The following is a 22,052-nucleotide window of genomic DNA, read 5'->3' on the forward strand; positions in this document are numbered from 1 at the left end:
AGAGGGAAGAAGGAATAATATTGAGGAAACAAATATGACTGAATTTCTTGCGTTTCTGAGTATTCTGATATTGATAGGTGCCAATGCTTGGACTATCATAATTTCTGGTCTGGAGAACTTGGCAGATCAGCATATATTGCAGGAATGATCCGAAACAGATTCCGTGATCTTTTGAGGATAATCAGATTTTATGATAAAGGTACACGAGAAATTCGAAGACAAAGTGACAAATTTGCTCCTTTGCGTGAAATATTCCATCTCCTAAATATAAATTTTTCTTAAATTCTATTGTGCTTACAAAAATACCACTATTGATGAAATGCTGTCCCTTTTTAGAGGAAATTGACCCTTCCAGGTTTTCATGAAAGATAAGCTGGGAAAGTATGGGATCCTGATAAGAATGCTTGCAGACTGTAAAGAAAGATATGTTCACAGAATGGAAGTGTACGCTGGTAAGCAGGAAGGCACAACTTCTGAATACAAAGGACCTAAAGAGACTGTGATAGGGCTTGTTGCTCCTATCAAAAATACAGGCCGAAAAGTAACAGACTGTTACTTTACATCTGTTGATCTAGCGGAGGACCTCTACAGTGACTACAATCTGACTTTAGTTGAGACTATGCAAAATAAACGAAAGCACATTCCAAAAGAACTGAAGTCTGTAAAAGGAAGAGAACTATATTCCAGCATCTTCGCCTTTACTGATTCATCCTCTGGAAAACCACCTGTGACTTTGGTATCATATATACCAAAACCAAAGAAGGTCCTAATTATGCTATCATCTCAACATTGTGATGCTTGTTTCTGATGAAGGACCTAAGAAGAAATCTGACATTAATTTATTTTATAATTCAACAAAAGGAGCAGTTGACACCATCGACCAAATGGCGAGAAAAATACAGTATAAAAAGGAGTACTGGACGATGGCTTCTCTCTGTATTCTACACTTTTGATAGATATTGCCTACATAAATGCATATGCATTGCACACCATGAACTTTCCTGAATGGAAAGTTCAACCTCAAGTTGAACAACGGCCTGAAGTCGTAACTGGGCTCCAAAACAACATATTAGCAGCCATGGAAGCTGTCCTTGAGAGGAAACTTAGGAAAAGAAGTGAGACTCCAAAACATTCGACTGGAAAAGGAAGATGTCCTGTATGCTGTGATGAGGCTCACACTAAGAACAGAAGAACAAATTGGCAAAAACCACCATTGTTTGTGTAGTATGTGAGCTGTTTGTGTGTGGTAGATATAGCTATCAAGATATGTGTTACAGTTGTGTACGTGATGACTGAACAAGGTACAGACTACAACATACCAAAGTTTAGTCTTTTTGGGTGCTATGCATAGATATTTCGTTAGCGCCCACTACGAGCATGCTAAACTAGCCTCGGCTATCGACTGTTTACTTGTACAGGATTCATATTATATCGCTAACACTGGTTTATGAATATGGCCCTTTATCTTTTGTTTTATTTTCTTTTATTTGCTTCTTATATTTCAATAGAACTAATGTGATGGTGAGTGAAATGAGAAGGTAAACTTCGATTTATTTTATTTCAGTAGTAGTAATAAGATGCTAAGTGAAATTAGCAGGTATACAATATTTTGTTTAAAAAAATGTGTTACAGTTCTGTACGTGATGATTGAACAGGTACACACCATAACATACCAAAAATGTTAGTATTTTTATCTTTTTGTTTTATTTTCTTATATTTCAATGGAACTAATGTGATGGTGAGTGAAATTAGAAGGTGAACTTCATAGAAAGAAATCACGCGCCGTGGTCTAAGGGATCCTGCCTAGGACTCGCATTACGGAATGCGCGCTGGTTCGAGTCCTCGTGAGGGAAGAAATTTTCTCATGAAATTTCGGCCAGTGTATGGAACTGGTGCCCACCCATCATCGTGATGCACATGGGGAGCTACGATAGGCAGCGAAAATCAGGTTTCTCAAACCAGCTATAACGGCTGGGGGAATCATCGTGCTAACCACACGATACCTCCATTCTGGTTCGATGATCGTTCACCTCTGCTTCGGCATGTGGACGTGAGGCCAGCAACCGGCTGGTCGGTCTTGGCCCTTCATGGGCTATAGTGCCATGGATTTACTATTAAAATGCTGAGTGAAATTAAGAGGTGATGGCTAGAATATTTTGTTTAAATTTTTTTTTTCATTTCAGTAAAAATAATTTCAATTGATCAATAAATAAACAAACCATTAATTAATTTGTATTAAAGAGATGTCAAATAGAATTATAAAATTGATCTATGTGCATTATATTCACATTTGTGCCAATTATTCCTAGTGGATACTTTTTAACCCCCCTTGGTCCACCGCGTAACTAAAAAAAGCTTGGTCCAGCTAGGGTTAAGTATCTCATGTAGCAAGGATTCCGATGCATTCTGTAACATAGCATTATGAATCAGGTCATCTCCTGTTGCTGAATTCTTAAGTTCTTCAATAGTAATCATTAATTCATCCTTGGTGATCATGCTGTCAGCTTGATGTTTGTGATTAAAAAGATGTAACATGTTGCATGATAGTTCTTGTTCTTCCTTTGTTATATATTTTGGCCATGACACTGTATTTCCTGACATTTTTAGCATAATGTTCGCATAATAGTTCAGCTTTCTCACGATCATCATCAATGATATTTTGTGCATTGTCTTGTAAATGAGGTATTGTTTTATAGAAATCTCCTTCAATGGCTTTAATTCGTTTCCACACTGTAGATGATGGAGTGTGTGAATTTATTGAATTTACAAATTGTTTCCAACTTGTCCTTTTGGCTTGTGTTACAAGTTTTATTAATTTTACTTTTAGAATAACTCTTCTCGGGTAAGAACCCGAGAAGAGTTATTCTATATCAAATGCCGGGAAAGCCTCAAGTCATAAATTTTACTTTTGTTTTGTTGTTTTGTTGTACTTTGAACGAGCTTCATGTGTTTTATGTTTTAGCCATTTTTTATGGGAAGCAATTTTTTCTTTCCTTGCTCTAGTTACATCTTCATTCCACCACATGTTCATAGGTTTATTAGGTTTTTGTTTTATTATGGGTATGCTGTGTTTCACTGCTTCTGTAATGACTTTAGTGGTGATTTTGATGTCTTCTTTTTCGCAAGTATTTCCTGAAGGTGATACTCTTGATATACTTTGGTCTACTTGTTTTTTGAAAAGTTCCCAATCTGCCACCTTAATTTTATGGTAAACTCAGTAATGAGTGTGTTCCTTGTTTAACTGCTATTGTTGTATATATCGGGAAATGATCACTTAATAAATCAATTGAAAATTTCCAATTAGTAATTTTATTTTAGAGGACTGGGAAGCATAGTGTGAGGTCTATTGAACTGGTAGAACCTGTACTTGCACATTGAAATGTTGGTTATGACCTTACCATATTGATTGGATGGTCCTTCATTCCAGGTAGCATATTTATGGTAAACTCAGTAATGAGTGGGTTTCTTGTTTAACTGCTATTGTTGTATATTTCGGGAAATGACCACTTAATAAATCAATTGAAATTTTCCAATTAGTAATTTTATTTTAGAGGGCTGGGAAGCATAGTGTGAGGTCTATTGAACTGGTAGAACCTGTACTTGCACATTGAAATGTTGGTTGTTAGGAATTCAAAAGTATTAGGTTGTTATGCAAAATCCATTCATGTGTGACCTTAACATATTGATTGGATGGTCCTTCATTCCAGGTAGCATGTTTACTATTGAAATCACCCAGAATCACAAAATACTTGCCGGATGGTAGACGTTGATCTAAATTATCAAGTGTTATAGAGTGTCCTGGAGGAATATAAATGTTAACAATAGTTATTACAAACTCATTTGTAATTCGGAGTTTGGTATTTACTGCCTAAGTGTGATCTATTATTTTACTTTCCGATTCTATTATGTAGATTGAATCATGAACCATGGTCAGAACTCCACCACCTCTATTGTTTTTTCTGCTTAGGTTAATTAAGGTAAAATGTTTAAATTTGAATTTCTTGAGTGATTCTTCTTTGATTGAGGCTTCTTGAATGCATATTATAAATTGCCACTTTTAAGGAACTACAATTTAGTCTTCCACTTCTAAGAAATACTTTTGAATGGATTTGCAAATACACAGCCAATTTTAGCGAAACTCCGCACATATTACAAACATATTTTGTGATCAATTTCTATCCAAGATATAGTCACACCATTGTTTCATTAGCAGCAGTGCATTGCAATTATTAATATGAATCGATATCTCAATTAAAATTAAGCTGTAAAAATGTTGTGTGTTTGCATATGAAAATTGTACATTTCATTACAGTTCTTAAAAATATTATCTTATTATGATTTTATAAAAATAATCATATTATGTGTTTGTGATAGTTCATTGTCCTTCATTTATATTAAGAGATTTTACTTTAGGTACTTCTGTTCACTTAAATCACAAGATTGTACATTATTTAAGTTATATTCAGTTCATGTACGAGTATTTACACTTGAGCAGAATTAAGATTTTTACTCTCATAGAAAGCTGATTTTTGACAGACATTATTAGGAAACCTCATCATTAAGAAAAGAACTGCTTTTAAAAATGGCAACAATAATAATTTATTAATAGCAGTTATTTTCTCAACTATAAAAGTCCTTCTGGAGAAAAAAATACAACTAAAAATTTAGCACAACGTTATCTTCTCTTATTTTTCATGCAAACAGCAATTTGTAAGTTGTTCATTGAAATTATTTTTAAATATCACTATAACCACCATCATTCTCATAATAGCCTCTGTTACTATCATTACCATGATCACTTTCATCTCATTCCTGTGTTCCTCTGTAATCTTGATATGCCATATTTCTTTTTTCCCCTCCTTTGACAAAGATTGGAAACATGGTATCATGAAATTGTCTTTCTTATGTACTCTTCTTATGAATTACACCTCATTAACAGTTTTGTTAGCCATACAAATTGAGTGATTTTCTTCACTTGTGCAATAATTGGTGTATGGCAGTATATGTGCAATGTGTTGTTATCCATGTTTCATATGTCATATAGATGAATCTATTAAATGCAAAGATACATTATTTTTGGGATTGATTGAATGATTGATTGATTGATCGATTGATTGGATCAATCAGAGTTGTAGAAAGAATAAACCCATGCTCATCTAGTCATTCATACTGGCCCATTGTACATCCTCCAGAGTTTAATTTTAAAATGATGATGTGCAAGATGTTGCATCAATATGTTGTCATCATCGTCGTTTTTGGTCCAATGCCTAGTAGACACCTGACAATAAACCCATTCACCGTCTTGCAGTATTTTTGTGTGATGCCATCTTCTTGTAGCAATGCTATGCATCTTTTGATGTGTTCCATGTTCATCTCTTTACACAATACACAGGCGGATATATGAGAAATTTCTATCCTGTGCAGGTGGCTTGCCAAACAATCATGACCTGTTACCAGTCTGAACATACTCGTAACAGCAGATTACGTGGTCCTTGGGGAATTATCTCGGTTTTTTTATCCTCAGAGGAGGGCCCTCAGGCAAGCACCACAGCCTTGGGCTTATTGTGCAACCTCCTTATGTTAGAATGATTGTTGAAGTCTATTAATGATCTCTCTTCAACCTCATGCAGTGTCATCATGTCGATTCAGCCACAGCATCCAGTCCTGACTGAGACCTGATCCTACACCTTCCTGTGATATTATTCTGCAGCCTCCTCAATCAATGGCATCTGTTCGCAATTCATGTGCCTGAATCTTTGCATCCTTAACCAGAAGAACATGTCGCAGTCGATTCTACGACTCATCAAGAGCCATCTATCCGAGGGAGCTACACTACCCCAGTCGCCCACAGTCTGCTTACAAGCCCCGTGGCTCCTTTGGATATGTGCAGGTCCCGCAGACAGATGCTGCCTATAGGCAAATTCTAGAACCACATCTGCCATGTCCTCCTGGTTAACCTGTAATTTGTAACTATTAAGATGATTAATGAAATGATACTAATGAAGAGGAAATGAGTCCGAGGCCCAAAGCTGAAAGTTACCCAGCAATTCTGCTTCTAGTTGTTGAGGGAAAAAACCTCAGAAAAAACCCCAACCAGGTAACTTGTCCCAACCAGGATTTGAACCTGGGCCTGCTCGTTTGACAGCCAAGAAGGCTGACTATTACTCCACAGGGGTGGATTTATCTCGGGGTTAGTAAAATTCTCCAGGTTTTTATCTTTTACTCCACCCAAATTTGGTTGTTTTTGGATGGATCTGAATTTACTTTTGATAAGTTGTTTTACAGAATAAAATGGAAGTCCCTTATTAGATGGTTGTAAAACTTCGTGCCCTTTTGGCTAAACAGTCTGCTGTTTTATTTACCTTTGCATCATAATGAGAAGGAATCAACTGTAAACAAATTTTTTTCTGTAGTTTAGTTAGGGTATATATCGTTTTCTTATAATCCTGAATTTTAGCTCCTTATGTAGACTGTCGTGAAATTATAACTTGTATTGCTGCCCTTGAAACTGATAATATGACATCATTTCGAATTTATTTTATCTGTATAAGAGGTTTTGCAAAGATATGTTAATAGCAGTAACTTTTTCTTCAAAATTCGTTCTATATTCTCCTACAAAATGGTAAAATGAAAAGAGATGACATGTTCCTCTAGCTCCTGCTCTTTGTGGTTGTGAATGAAGTTGCTTCTATATTGACAGTAATATTAAATTGTTCCCATTTTTAAGCTTCACGGTATATTACGTTCTTCATCATTTGTCAGTATTGCAATAAATTGTTCTTCTATCCATTCTAAATATTGATTTGTTCCATTCAAGTCGATGTGCACATGCTCATGAAGGTTGCAAATTGTCAGTCTTTTTCTTCAATGTGCTATCTTAAAAATTTAACATTGTGTAAAATTATCTTAAGGTGGTGTTAGTGCCTAGAAATACTTTTGTATGTCACCAGCTTTTATTTTTACAGCAGTAGTCTTTCTCTTCCCTTCTTTTTTTTCTTCTTCTTCCTCCTCCTCCTCCTCCTCCTCCTCCTCCTCCTCTTCCTCTTCGTCGTCATCATCATCATCATCATCATCATCATCATCATCATCATCATCATCAGTTAGTGGACCAATTTTATGTTACTTCTGTAACAAAATTAATTATTTTTGGACAACCAGGGACAGGTAATAGCAAGAAAGGGTGAATTAAAATTACTATGTTGTATTTTAAATGGTGAAACAATCAATGATTTCAGGTGATTGACCCAGAGAACCCATTTGGCAGCTCGGACTCTGTGCGGATCCTGTTACTGCAATTCTCGTGTCTGCTAGTGGAGCAAGCCTCACCCCACATCCATGATGCAGCGAACAAACGTCAGGGTACCAAGCTACCATATAACTTCATAGCCTTATAGCATGCAGAACATTGTGTACATTGCTGTTCTTGGGCTGGGTTCAAATCCCAGACTCTCTGTGGTGAAACATTAAAATAAATATTATGTATACACACAGAATAATAATTTCTGTATTTATCTTGTTTGGTCATACAGCTATCAAGATACGAGTTGAGACATTATGACCTTTTGATAATAAAGCATTGAACATAAAATTAAAAAAAATGGGAATGCTGGATTAGAAACTAATGATTAATTGGTTACTATTTTAGAATAATATAATTTGAATTTTGGCGAATTTTTCATCTATTTTTACAGTGTTATTAAGTCCATAACAACTGTCTTCTTCCTCTTCTAATTATTGATCTCATCCATAACAATATTTTTTTATAGTTTCTGTATTTTATTCAATAGTTTATTTTCTGTTCAAAATTAATTGTGAGTGCCTCTTTAATTTTTTGTTCAGAGTTTATTGTAATTGTCAGTTTTCTTATTATTGTGTAATTGAAGACCCATCCTTCCGAAGGGACTAAGTGCCAATTTTTCGAATTCCATTTTATTCAATCTCAAGAGCACCATACACTTTAAGACTTACTTGGAGGTAAGTCCATGCAAACCTAAATCACATGCAACTCTCCTCGTGTATGGGCGAAAATTATCGAGGCTTTTGGCCTAAGTCTTCAAACTTCTAGGACTGCTTGAAATTTTCCGACTGTTGTGCTCTTCAAATTAAGCAGCAGAAAAAGTAAGCATAGAAAGAAATGATATTGCGAGCATCTGGTCGAAATTTCATTGTTACGTTTTACAGTTGTCTGTAGGAAAATGGCGGCAAGCTGTGAAAGTTCACATTTAAGGAACTGTTCTCATGCATTTCTTTTACAATTTATAGAAATGTCTAAATATTTTCCATGAAAATTCAAGTAAGTTTTAATAACACTTATAACAGCGACACTATAGATACATTATTTTAAAATGGCACTTGGGAATAACTTAGAAATGAATGGAGAACCATGGAGGAATAGTATGTATTTCTCGAGTGATCACATTTCTCCATGGGAAATAACTTCAATGACCTCTTATGTCTTCTTGGTAAACTATATAAGTCTAGGAGGTAAGTCTGAGCATGTATGGGCAATCATCCAATTCAGACATACCTCCCACAGATAAGTTTGTACCAAGAGGAGTGTGTTTTTCATCAGTATCTCAGAAACTAGTTTCTGGTGCTTAGCCCCTTTGGAAAGATGGGGCCTTCAATTTTTTTTAACTATCATCATCAATAACTTCAAGGTTTAGGCCGATGGCCTGTTCCGCCTCCAGAATTTTATCCATCAAACTGGTCTCTCCAACGTCTCTTTGGTTTTCCCACTCGTCTTCTTCGTGTAGGTCTATAACACCATGTTCTGAAAGGTATCCTGTCGTTGGGCATTCTTGTTATATGGTCGTACCAATTATTTCTATATTTTTCAATTATAGTTATTACACTCTCGATATTCAGTTCTCGACGTATATCTTCGTTTCTCTTATGGTCCTGTAGTCTAAATCCTGCTAGTGGCCTTAAGAGTCTCATCTCAGCGGCCTCAATTCTTCTCTGTTGGGCTCTAGTCAGAATCCACGTTTCTGAACCATATAACAATGTCAGAATTGCCAGTGTCTTGTAAAATTTGAGTACAGTTTTTCTGTCGACTTTATGCGCAGTGCCCGTAACGCGGCCAGGGGACATTTACATTACTGAGAACCTCCAGAATGATAGCCAGACGGATAACATCCTCCACAGACGTAGAAAACAAGTTAAATAAATTTTTAAGACTTATTGGTACAATTTTTTTTAACTAACACCACACATATTGACGTGCAGCGAATCTTCAATTATTTTGAAGAAATACGTACTGCTTCACATATTGACTTATCTTCTTTCTCATTATCAGTTCCAGTGATTATTTTCTGATATTCTGCACCCATGAAACGAAGATCTTTAGATGCATTACATCTCTTATTGATCCTCTCCATTAAAATTCTGGATCATTTTCCTTCTTCCCACTGCTGATCAATTTATTCTTTAAATTCTTCAGACACTGTTCCTCCTCAATTCTTAATACATGACCTAACAATGTCACAATTTTGTTTTCAATTCTCTGAATATCCTGTTATATTTGCATATACTGTCTGTGTACAGTATGTCATTTCTATTATTTATAACTGTTATATTTCTTCATTATACAAAGTGTAAAGAGAAATTATTGTATGCTGAAAAAAAATCTGTTTCGAGATTTTCACAGAATACATATTTTCAGCACTATTGATATCAAAGAAAGAAATCTTTCTTGTCATGCCATCTGTTAGTTTGCTTGCCGATGTCCATTAATTTCTCCTAAATTATCGAACAAATTTTGTTTATCTTCATTGTCTTTGAGTCAATGCCTATGAAATATGATTACTGTATTTATATAATAATTAATGCATTTTTATTTCAAAAAAGATAACTTGAAAATGGCTCTGAATTATTATTATGATTATGATTATTATTATTATTATTATTATTATTATTATTATTATTATTATTATTATTATTATTATTTTGTACATATTCTTTTTTTCTTTGTGTTCTTGCTTAACATAACATTGTCAATGAAACTGTTACTTACCTACTTCCCGCCATCGGTCCCTATCCTTAGCAAGATTAATCATACCATCATATCTCACCTCCCGTCTCAGCCTCTCCAAAGGTCTTATTTGCCTCAGGCCTCCGAACTAACACTCTATATGCATTTCTGGATTCACCCATATGTGCTACACGCCCTGCCCATCTCACACATCTGGAGTTAATGCTCCTAATTATGTTACGTGAAGAATACAATGCGTGCAGTTCTGCGTTGTGTAACTTATTCCATTGCCCTGTAACTTCATCCCTCTTAGCCCCAAATATTTTCCTAAGCACCTTATTCTCGAACACCTTTAATCCCTGTTCCTCTCACAAAGTGAGAGTCCAAGTTTCACAACCATAGAGAACAACCGGTAATATAACTGTTTTATAAATTCTGACTTTGTTTTTTTGAAAGCAGACTAGATGAAAAAACTTCTCAACCGAGTAATAGCAGGGATTTCCCATATTTATTCTGCATTTAATTTCCTCTCGAGTGTCATTTTTATTCGTTACTGTTGCTCCAAGATTTTCCACCTCTTCAAAAGATACATTTCCAAATTTTGTATTTCCATTTCGTACTATATTTAAAGCAGGGAGATGCATTGTCACCTCTACTTTTTAACTTTTCTCTAGAATATGCCATTAGGAAAGTTAGGATAACACAGAGGGTTTGGAATTGAACGGGTTACATCAGCTTCTTGTCTATGCGGATGACGTGAATATGTTAGGAGCAAATCCACAAACGATTAGGGAAAACACGGAAATTCTACTTGAAGCAAGTAAAGCGATAGGGTTGGAAGTAAATCCCGAAAAGACTAAGTATATGATTATGTCTCGTGACCAGAATATTGTACGAAATGGAAATATAAAAATTGGAGATTTATCCTTCGAAGAGGTGGAAAAATTCAAATATCTTGGAGCAACAGTAACAAATATAAATGACACTCAGGAGGAAATTAAATGCAGAATAAATATGGGAAATGCCTGTTATTATTCGGTTGAGAAGCTTTTGTCATCTAGTCTGCTGTCAAAAAATCTGAAAGTTAGAATTTATAAAACAGCTATATTACCGGTTGTTCTATATGGTTGTGAAGCTTGGACTCTCACTTTGAGAGAGGAACAGAGATAAAGGGTGTTTGAGAATAAGGTTCTTAGGAAAATATTTGGGGCTAAGAGGGATGAAGTTACAGGAGAATGGAGAAAGTTACACAACGCAGAGCTGCACACATTGTATTCTTCACCTGACATAATTAGGAACATTAAATCCAGACGTTTGAGATGGGCAGGGCATGTAGCACGTATGGGCGAATCCAGAAATGCATATAGAGTGTTAGTTGGGAGGCCAGCGGGAAAAAGACCTTTGGGGAGGCCGAGACGTAGGTGGGAATATAATATTAAAATGGATTTGAGGGAGGGGGAATATGATGGTAGAGACTGGATTAATCTTGCTCAGGATAGGGATCAATGGCGGACTTATGTGAGGGTGGCAATGAACCTCCGGGTTCCTTAAAAGCTAATAAGTAAGTAAGTACTATATTTTGGTCACGAGACATAATCATATACTTTGTCTTCTCAGGATTTACTTCCAAATCTATCTCTTTACTTGCTTCAAGTAAAATTACCATGTTTACCCTAATAGTTTGTGGATTTTGTCTTAACATATTCTTGTCATTCGCATAAACAAACAGCTAATGTAACTCATTCAATTCCAAACCCTCTCTGTTTTCCTGTACTTTCCTAATGGCATATTCTAGAGTAAAATTAAAAAGTGAAGGTGATAGTGTATCTCGTTGCTTTAGCCCTCAGTGAATTGGAAAAGCACTAGACAGAAACTGACCTATACGAACACTGCTGTATGTTTCACTGAGACACATTTTAATTCTTGGGAATACCAAATTCAATAAGAATATTATATAAAACTTCTCTCTTAACCGAGTCATATGCCTTTTTCAAATCTATGAATAACTGATGTACTGTGCTCTTATACTCACATTTTTTCTTCATTACTTATCAAATAGAAAAAATCTGATCAATAGTTGATCTATTACGCCTAAAACCACATTGATGATCCCCACTAATTCCATCTACATACAGAGTTAATCTTCTGAAAAGAATATTGGACAAAATTGTGTATGAAGTCATAAAAATTATATTTCTCGAAAGTACCTACAGTTAGTCTTTTCCCTCTTCTTAAAGATAGATACAATTATGGACTCCTTTCATTGTTCTGGTACAATTTTCTTTTCTCAAATAGCAAGTATAAGCTTATAAATTTCATAAGATAACGGATTTCCATTCTCTTGTATTAATTCTGCTGAAATTTGATCAATATCTTGAGACTTGTAATTTTTCAACTTTCCTATCACAGTTTCGACTTCAAAAAGTGTGGGTTCGGATATAAATAGCTCAGCAGCTTGTGTTTGGATATTGTTCCGATCATTTCTGTTTGTCCTATGAATATTTAGTAGTTGTCCAAAATAATCTTTCCATCTGTTCAGGAAGGAATAAGAGTCTGCAAGCAAGTCACCGTTCTCATCCTTGATCCCATTTACTCTTGCTTGATATCCTTCTTAAATTCCTTTATGCCCTTATACAAATCTCTATTCTTACTATTTATTTCTACTTGTGTTTACACTTGCTTGATATCCTTTCTTAAATTCTTTTATGCTCTTATACAGATCTCTGTTGTTTCTATTCTTACTATTTGTTTCTACTTCATTTTGTTTTTCCTTCAAGTAATCTCTCTTTTTGATCCAAAGTGTACGACTTCCTTCCTGTCTTTCATTGAAATAATTATCTCTATTTGCCTGGACTGGTTCCTGTAAGAATTTCAAGTTTGCCTCTTTCTTTCTTTCTTTCTTTCTTTCTACTACCATGAGACAATCTTCATCAAACCATGGTTTCTGTTTTGTTATTTTCGTATGCTCTGTTCAGCTGCAAAATTGATATTATCTCTGTTATTTTCCCACATGCTATTCATATCTAACTCCTTCTCATCTTCGTCAAAACTTCCTAAAGTGGCAAACCTATTTGAAATTTCAACCTGATAATGTTGCTTAATTTCCTCGTCTTTTAATTTCCGAATATTGAATCTCCTAATATTAACTTGTTGCTCTACTCACTTGGCTACCGATAATCTTTCTCTTAATTCTCCAATTACCAAATAATGGTCAGAATCATAATCTGCCCCTCTGAAGGATCGAATGTGTACTATACTAGTATGTCTTCGTTTATCTATCAAGATGTGATATACCATTAGTAACATGCAACATAATAAAGGGCCACGAGCAGGTCTCCCAACTAACACTCTATGCTCATTTTTGGATTTACTCATGTCCTACAAGTTCTGTCCATCTAAAATGTCTGGATTTAATGTTCCTAATTATGTTAGGTGAAGAATACAATGTGTGCAGTTCTGCACTGTTTAACTTTTTCCATTCTCCTGTAACTTCATCTCTCTCCCTGATTAGTACAGTACTTTGGGAATATTTGTTTTCTCAAAAAAAGAAATCGTTGGTAATCATATGACTTTTCAACTTAATTACTTTTTGCTTTCTGCTTACCCATTATTTATCTGATAAAATACAGTACAGGTATATATGTGCATTAAATGAAAAACACTGTAAATAAGCATTCTCCTTCTCTTTCACTTTTAAAAAAATAATATCTAGGAATAACATTTCTCTTTCTATCTCTTTTCTCTTTCTCCCTCTCTCTTCTTTCTCCCTTCTCTTCCCATTTTTCTCCTCTCTACACCTTTACTGTATCTCTCTTTCTCTCTGCAAAGTTCCTGTTTGTAAGTTGCCCATGTTAATCGTAATATACAAGTACTAACAGAATACGTGACAGAAAGCAAGCAAGTAGGTTTCGCGAGCTGAAAGTATTGGATGAGACTGTATGAACAATAGAAAATTCATTCCTATCTATACATGACAGTCTGAAAATGCCCTTCATCACAGTCCAGACATACTTGGCACCACGTAAGTAAGTTCATTTGATGTAATTCTAGCTATCACAGCCAAAATATTGTCTTTTTATTCTTCTATTGTATGCAGATTATTTTCGTACACTTTCCTTTTCATTGTTTACCGAGGATAAAAATCGCAGAGATTTGAAACCGGTGACTTTGCGAGCCACAATTCTCTGCTAATTATTTTATCACCGAGCAAGTCTTTTAATGAACTTTTCCTTCTTTTACTCTTTTTATACTTATTATGCTTTATATAAGTCATAAATATATGTTTTTTAAATTGTAGCCAATCATATTGTACCATATGATACTGAATAACTACAGATACTGACTACTTCAACACGTCTCTCTGGAGTCAAGTTCATGGTCTTATACACTGAAGATGTATGATTCATTCCTTATCATATCGCCCACAAACTGACAAATAATACTTCTCTTCCCACCAACAAAAACAAACAACAGACAGAGATACCTGGGCGACTTATAAATAGGGGATGATCCCTATATCTCCATATCCAATTGATCAATCCATTCTTTCATCCTCTTTCTATCAGTATATGGGCTTCAGTATAAATTGTAGGTTTTTCTTTTGTGATTTGCCCAGTTAATTGTATGCTTGTTCAAAGCGATGATATTGATATTCAAATATATTTATGTTCAGTTTAAAATTGTTTGAGATATACATCCTTGCTGTATAAGCATTTTTTTACAGATGTGTGTTTCAGTTTCACCATGCTTGAAATGTCACAATGTTTTATAGGTAGTTTTCAAATAGTAGATTGGTTCGGTCTTTACATGGCATAAGGTAATTGTAGCATGCTTATGTAAATATCCTATAGTATATGCTGCTCATACTTTTAGATACATTTAACATTCTTCTTTACAGTTTCATTTTTAGTCTATCATCATGTAATGTTGCTTTTATTTTAGTGTAGCAAAATGCTTTATGTTAATATTGTAGTTACTGAAATTTAGTATTTCATGCATACTGTACCTTATATTAGTTCCTACATTTTGTATTTGTACTTTTTCAGCTGAAGTGTTTATCAAGGATTGTGATCCATTGAAAAAATCAGTTACATTCACATAAGTAATTGTTTTTTTTCGTCCTTGATGCCGAAATAGTAGTTTCTGTATTGCAGTCTGTCCGTCCATCCATCAATCTTTTCATTCCTCCAACTCTCTATCCATCGATCCATCCATATACACACTTTTATCCCAAACTACAGTAGGCCTAATTATCCAGTTTTAATCTCTATTGAATTCATTGTATTTTAAATAGTTTTTGTTTGAAAAATAACTTACCTTCAAGCTTATAGGTTAAAACTGCAAAGAATCAAGTTTTCTTTCCAGTTATTTTCTGACAGTGCTGTCACAATATAGATCATATCTTCAGAAATATTCAGTTTAAAATAATTATTTTTACCAACACTTCACTAACACTTGATGCAACAATCCAAAAAACTAGTAGTAATAAAACATCTGGACCTGACAAAGTTCATCCTGAATTTATACAGCAATTAGGACCTAAAGCTAGAAATGCTTTTCTAATACTTTACAATTATATTTGGAACCCTTCAATCCCAGCAAATTGGAAAAAGGCCATTAATACTCCTGTACTGAGACTAGGAAAAGCTGCAAACAATATTGATAATTATAGACCTATATCTCTGACTGGCTATATTACAAAGATTATGGAAATAATATCAGAGAGATTAACCTGGTATTTAGAAACAGACAACATTATATTAGTATCTCAAGCAGGATTTAGAAGAAATTATTCATTCAACCAACAGATGGTCTTACTAAGTCAAAATATTAAAGAAGCATTTAACAAAAATATAGACACATTAGCAATATTTGTAGACCTTAAATCTGCTTATAACAATATTTGGAAAATTAATTTAATCAGAAATGAAGTTGTGATGGAAAGAGTGGGTGAAGAAAGAATGATGCTGAAATTGATCAGAAAGAGAAAAAGGAATTGGTTGGGTCACTGGCTGAGAAGAAACTGCCTATTGAAGAATGCACTGGAAGGAATGGGGAATGGGAGAAGAGTTCGGGGCAGAAGAAGAAATCAGATGATAGACAATATGATATGTGGATCATATCATGAAACTAAAAGGAAGGCAGAAAATAGAAAAGTTTGGAGAATGTTGGGTTTGCAGTGAAAGATCCGCCCATGGGCAGAACACTTATGTATATATGTATGTAATTTAATCAGAAAAATCTAACAACTGGCCATAACTGGCAACATGTTACATTGGATCTTCCAGTTCATCACAAAATATTTCACTACAAAATACGGATCAGCTACTTCTAGATATAAGCAAGTTCATCTAGGAGTTCCCCAAGGTGCAGTGTTAAGCACAACACTGTTTAACATATATACAGTGTGTTTGTAGCTCGGCTGGACCGTTCCACGGCGACCTTGGACTAGGTGAAGATTGGCACGCCTGCCACCAGAGTAGCGCTGTAGATACTGCTGACGCGCCAGTCAGTCGAGTTGGATCTGTCATGAGGGAAAGACGTCTGTGCGCGTGTTGTGAGTAAAATTGTGTTGTCTCGTGGTGATAAAGTGTCTATTAATAATGATTGAGTACACTTTAGAACAACGTGTTTTTCTCTATCATGCGTATGTGAAATACTCTTCTGCGAGAAGGTGTTGAAGAGAATTTGAACATCGGTTTGAAGGTGTTCGATTCCCTAGCAGGTAAACTATTCATGATCTTGTCAATAAAGTCAGATGTACAGAATCTTTTTTTGTACAAGAAACGTGTTCAACAATGCCGTGTACTGACAGAAGAGATGCTTATGAAGTAGGGGCCCGGTTAGAGCATTCACCCCGCAAATCACTGCGACATTTAGCACAAGAGGTTAACATTTCCAAGACGTCAGCTTTTGTGGCAATGAAACTTCTGAAACTTAATCCGTACAAGGTAACTGTAGTTCATGCTTTACAACCACAAGATCCTGTAAGTAGGGTTAATTATTGCAATTGATTTTTGTAGTCCGTTCATAGTGGTGACATGGACCCACTTTTAACGTTCTTCACTGATGAAGCGTGATTTCATCTTCACGGTCACGTTTCTACTCAGAACAATATATGCTGGGCTACCAAAAATCCCCATTTATTCATGAAGTTCCTCACCATGCTGCAAAGGTTGGGGTTTGGTGTGCAGTGAGTGCGAGTAGAATTATCAATCCCATATTTTTCGACACAATAGTTGATTCACACGTTTATGTAACTTCAATATTAAATAATTTTTTTCCGCAACTAACAAGAAATGAATAATTGAGTTGCTGGTTTCAGCAGGATTCAGCTACAGCACACACCGCTGCGAATTGTATGCATGAATTGCGAAGTGTGTTTGGTGACAGAATAATTAGTCGAAGATTGTTGCCACCTCGTTCCCCTGACCTATCTCCATGCGATTTTTATTTATGGAAAACAATAAAGAATAAAGTGTATGCATCAAATCTGCACATGTTAATATCACGAGAGAAATACAGGCAATTAGTCAACATGAACTTTTACGAGTGAACCAGAATTGTTTTTGGAGATATAGGGAATGTGTTCGAGTTGAAGGTCATCATTTTCAACATCTGTTCTGATGCAGGTAAGCCTAATGTTTAACTTATGAAAAGTTAATAAGACTCCAGAACTCTGAAAAATGGACAAAATACACCAAATCTAAACACACTATGAAAACTCAAATTGGATTCATACAAGCGGTAACAAAACAGAAAGAAAATTTAGAAATGCCAGAGCACAAAGAAAGTACATTGCATAGTAACAATCCACTTGACAGCATTACAATTAATCATAACCTACATATAAACGAAATCATTAACAAGAAAGGAACATCTCCTGATGTAGCAAAGTCTATTGCATTAGAAACCCTTCATACCAAATATCTGCTAATGACTGGACACACATTTATCCAGATGGATCTCTCTTAAATGATAATGAAGGAAGTGGTGCTGGAGGAACTTGCCAGTTCTTCTCGTTTTATAAAAGTGTGGGAAGAAATACTACTAACTTTGATGGAGAGATTGAAGCCATTTATACTTCTCTCTAAAACATATCCTTTTGGTTACACCATTGAAAAAACAGCAATTCAGGCAATAGCATCCACCACTTACCCCAGAATGAAGAAAATTAAAGAAATACATTCTATGATTGAGCAGATCCAAAAGCTTGAAAAAAATTAGTTATGCATTGGATTCCAGCACATTATAATATACAAGGAAATGAAAAAGCCGATATGTTAGCTAAAAAAGGCTCCGAAATTAAACAAAAAACAACAACTACATTTCCTTATGAATCAATAAAATGAATAATAAAGAAAAAAGTGAATGAAAATTATCGTAAGTTGATGAACGAAAATTGTAAACTTATCTCAAATTCCTCAATTGCCTCGTAAAATTACTGTTGCCATGTTTCGGCTTTTTTACTGGACATGATTCTCTAAGCAAACATCTCTATATAATTGGCATATTTCCAACACAACATTGCCCCCTATGCCTTAAATATAAAGAAATGAACATGTAACATCTAAAACATTGTACAGCACTCCAGAATTTTCAAGATGTAACCTACAAATATTAGAAGCAAGAAAGAGAATAACTTCACTTTTCAGCATTACATACATACATACATACATACATATACTACGTTACGTTATTTTGTAAGGTATTATGTCTCAAGTCTGATTTTTTTTTTCAAATGAAATTGTTAAGCTTAAAAGGATTTCCTTGTACTTAAAGGCATTGAAGGATCTTAAATTTTCTTATATTTTAAACTGCAGATGCACAAAATGTTGCAGCAGCCATAATTTAATGTAATTTTTACAGTGCTATAATGGATAATTTTAAATATATTAAGGGACAAGAGATAACTTTTGGATGCTTACTACTCCCTTCATTCCAAAATATAGTGTAGTAACAAAGAAAACAAGTTTGGTTATTGTGCATGCTTGCACAAAATGTTTCCCGGTGTGTATTCTGTTCAGTAGTGAAGGGACTCTCAGAGAGTGCAGTTGTGAATGTTTCTAGTCTTCTGTAGTGCATCAAACTATAATATTTAAATATTTAATTATGAACAGAAATCAAATGGACACCTGTTATGGTGTGCCTGTTGCAAAAAATGTAACACCAACTCAGTCAATTTTGCATAGAACATCTAAGGCACAACAGCTGTATAAAAACGGGTTGTAATTTATTGCAGTTTTTATGTTAATTTGCCTCTCTCAAAACAATGTTTCTTTTTTTTTTTCTTTTATTAGTTCGACATCACACAGAATGAAACATACTTTATTTATTAGTTTTTCTTATGTTAATTTATCAAACAAATAACTATCTAGAAGATGTATGGTATTAAAGTTACATTATATTACTGAGAACTGTAACAAATGTATACCATATTTTGAAACGGAATAAATGACACCTTTCTATATCATATATTGGAACAGAGGGAATATTACATACAGTACAGTGTAAAAAATATATACTTAGTATAGCCTATATATTTTTAATTTGCATGTATGAGTAAGAGTGCACACATCCAGAAACAAATTAATTATGTAAAGAAATTGATTTTTTACTTGTAGTTCTTAATAAGATAATCATTTGAATAGATTATTACAATAGTGATTCTGTGATTAGTTATGTTGAAAAAAAATTAATTTCTTAATCAAAAATCACTCTAATTCAAGTTAATAATTTCTGTAAAAATATCAATAAATTAACAATCTAAACATAAACAAAAGTGTAAACAAGAAATGTACATTCCCCTTTAAGGCGAAAGTTCTTGAAGTAAAAATAGTCCACATAAATTAATTATTCGTTAATTGAATGGATTCGTATGTACAACGGCAGATTCCTCTTGGATGAGACTAAAGGAACTGAAGCAGGTGGAACTAGTGATTTTTTCTCTTTTTATAAGTAGATGAGAACACCACAAATTGTGCTGATGAAATAAATAATTTATATACAGAGTGTAAATGATACAAACTTCTAAAAACAAATACTGGTGGTAGAGCATAAATAACTGAAGAAAGAAGTCGGATAATGTTTTCCTGTAACTGCCAAGGTTTTCCCAGAAAAAAAAATGTGTTTTGTGAATCTAACTTTTTTTTAAATGAGAATAAATCATCATCATTTACTTTGCCCGATACATACTCTGAAGCAGTCATTTGTTGTTATTTTATCTGATACTGAGACTGTGATTCAAGCAGTAGCATCAGTTACATGTCCAAAAATGGAAAAAAATTAAAGAAATTCATAATATGAGAAAGCATATCCAAAATTTTGGCGAAAATATAATTTTTAATTAATCCCAGCCTACTATGGGATAAATGGAAATGAGAGAGCTGGGATGTTAGAAAAATTGCGATTAAATAAACCATATGTGTATCACCTCTCAGTTTTGTGAATACAGAATTATGAAACATTGTCGGGAGAATATACAATAACATTATTTAAGTTTCTGACAAATAAATTATATATATATATATATATATATATATATATATTTGTACATATCTTCTGCCAAGTTCCAAGTGCACGACATAGCAATGTCATTTTTATTTCCATTCACTTCCCACGAATGATTAAGTAGTTATAAATGTTCTCAGAATATAGACTGGACCCTCATCACTTTTCTAAAATGTTATAGTTAACACGTGTTTAATGTTAAAAACTATGTCGAATATACTTAAAAAGAAACACACTTGACAGAACTTTTGAAACAAATAGTGTATAATCTATTCGTAGCTCTTTTTCTTTGAAAAGATATCCCCTAGTAGGTTTGTCAGAGTGTTCATTTGGATGTATGTATCCTATTTCCACAATCCTTAAGGCCAAGTTAGGGAGAATCAGGTAGTGAACAAAGTGACCGTCAGCAGTCAATTATTGGGGTGTCAGGCATAAACATGTGGTGCATTCTTCATATTAAAATAGATATGCTATAAAAATAAACTCAGCTATTGAAAGGATGTAGATCGACACAGATGTACAATGAAAACAAACGAAATTAGTAGCCTACTACAATTTGCAACATTAAAAAAACAGATCACCATCCCTGGAGGTATTTCTTAACTATGGAGGCCCAAATATTATGTTCTGAACCCTGGCAACCTTAACTGCTGCTTTCAGCTCCTCTTCCCCTACATGTTTAGCTGTATGAGAAACATAAGGAAGATATGCTTATCAAATGTCATAATGTGAATATAAAGGGTGTATTTGTTGCCCCTAGTCATTTTGAAGTTATATAGTGCTGCATATTCACAGGTAATGCCGTAAGTGTGATTCTGAGCTCTTTGAATGACTGCATTTGTCATGAGTGCAGGCAATTCCATATGTACGACTGTTCACTTGTTCATCTAAGTCAGCAGTAATGTAGAGGAAACGGGTTTGGCTCACAAGTGGGAGATTTTAGGTTCGATCTCCAGTCCCTGCAATGTTTTGTATAGTTAGAATTGAAGATAAGAAGTGTCTAGAGAGCCCTAGAACTTGTAATAAGTAGCCTTCACAGGAACGTTATTTCTGATATGTACTTCCTAGTTAAATGAGCGACTTCAGAAATTTCGATTATGGTATAAAAACAAGTATTGCTGACAATGTGGTAAAACTTGAAGGTGAGGCTTAGAATGAAGATGGTGTTCTGTAATCAAGAGTATGTACCATAGATGCAGTGGTTAGCTATCTTCACTTCCCCTCTGATGTGAGGTAACTATTCTTCCTGTGCTTCATTTGTTTGCAGTAGAAATTATCAAAAATAACTTAAGAATACCACCTAGAAGCAAATTGAAATAATAATGTGAATAAGAGCAAGATATTCTTCTTATTTTCCAATGGCATCAAGCGGTGGTATTTAAACCATTCTCCTTCGAACATCCCAATATGAGGTGTGACCATTAAGTTCTGGAACTGTGTCTGCTGTGTCGTGTGATTGACATGCGCGCCTAGCAGTGTCACCAGACTGCCTTGAAAAGACATGGCACGAAGTTCCAAAGTGCTTTCTTCATTGAGACCTGTGTTACACAAGGTTTTGTTAGCACATGCA

General features: G+C 34.6%; 1 protein-coding gene across 6 annotated transcripts in view; it reads left to right on the forward strand.

The window, feature by feature from the left end:
• The window catches only part of Nipped-A (Transcription-associated protein Nipped-A), a 494,348-nt gene that overhangs the window by 265,599 nt on the left and 206,697 nt on the right, over positions 1 to 22,052 (forward strand). For 5 of the 6 annotated variants that reach the window (XM_069825168.1, XM_069825181.1, XM_069825178.1 and 2 more), the window contains exon 32: positions 7,236 to 7,359. In XM_069825168.1, coding sequence (XP_069681269.1) covers positions 7,236 to 7,359 — 124 coding nt within the window. The remainder of the gene's footprint in view (positions 1 to 7,235; positions 7,360 to 22,052) is intronic. The other variant, XM_069825179.1, reaches the window with a different exon arrangement.

Source organism: Periplaneta americana, chromosome 1 (genome assembly GCF_040183065.1).
Source record: "Periplaneta americana isolate PAMFEO1 chromosome 1, P.americana_PAMFEO1_priV1, whole genome shotgun sequence".
Taxonomy (NCBI): domain Eukaryota; kingdom Metazoa; phylum Arthropoda; class Insecta; order Blattodea; family Blattidae; genus Periplaneta; species Periplaneta americana.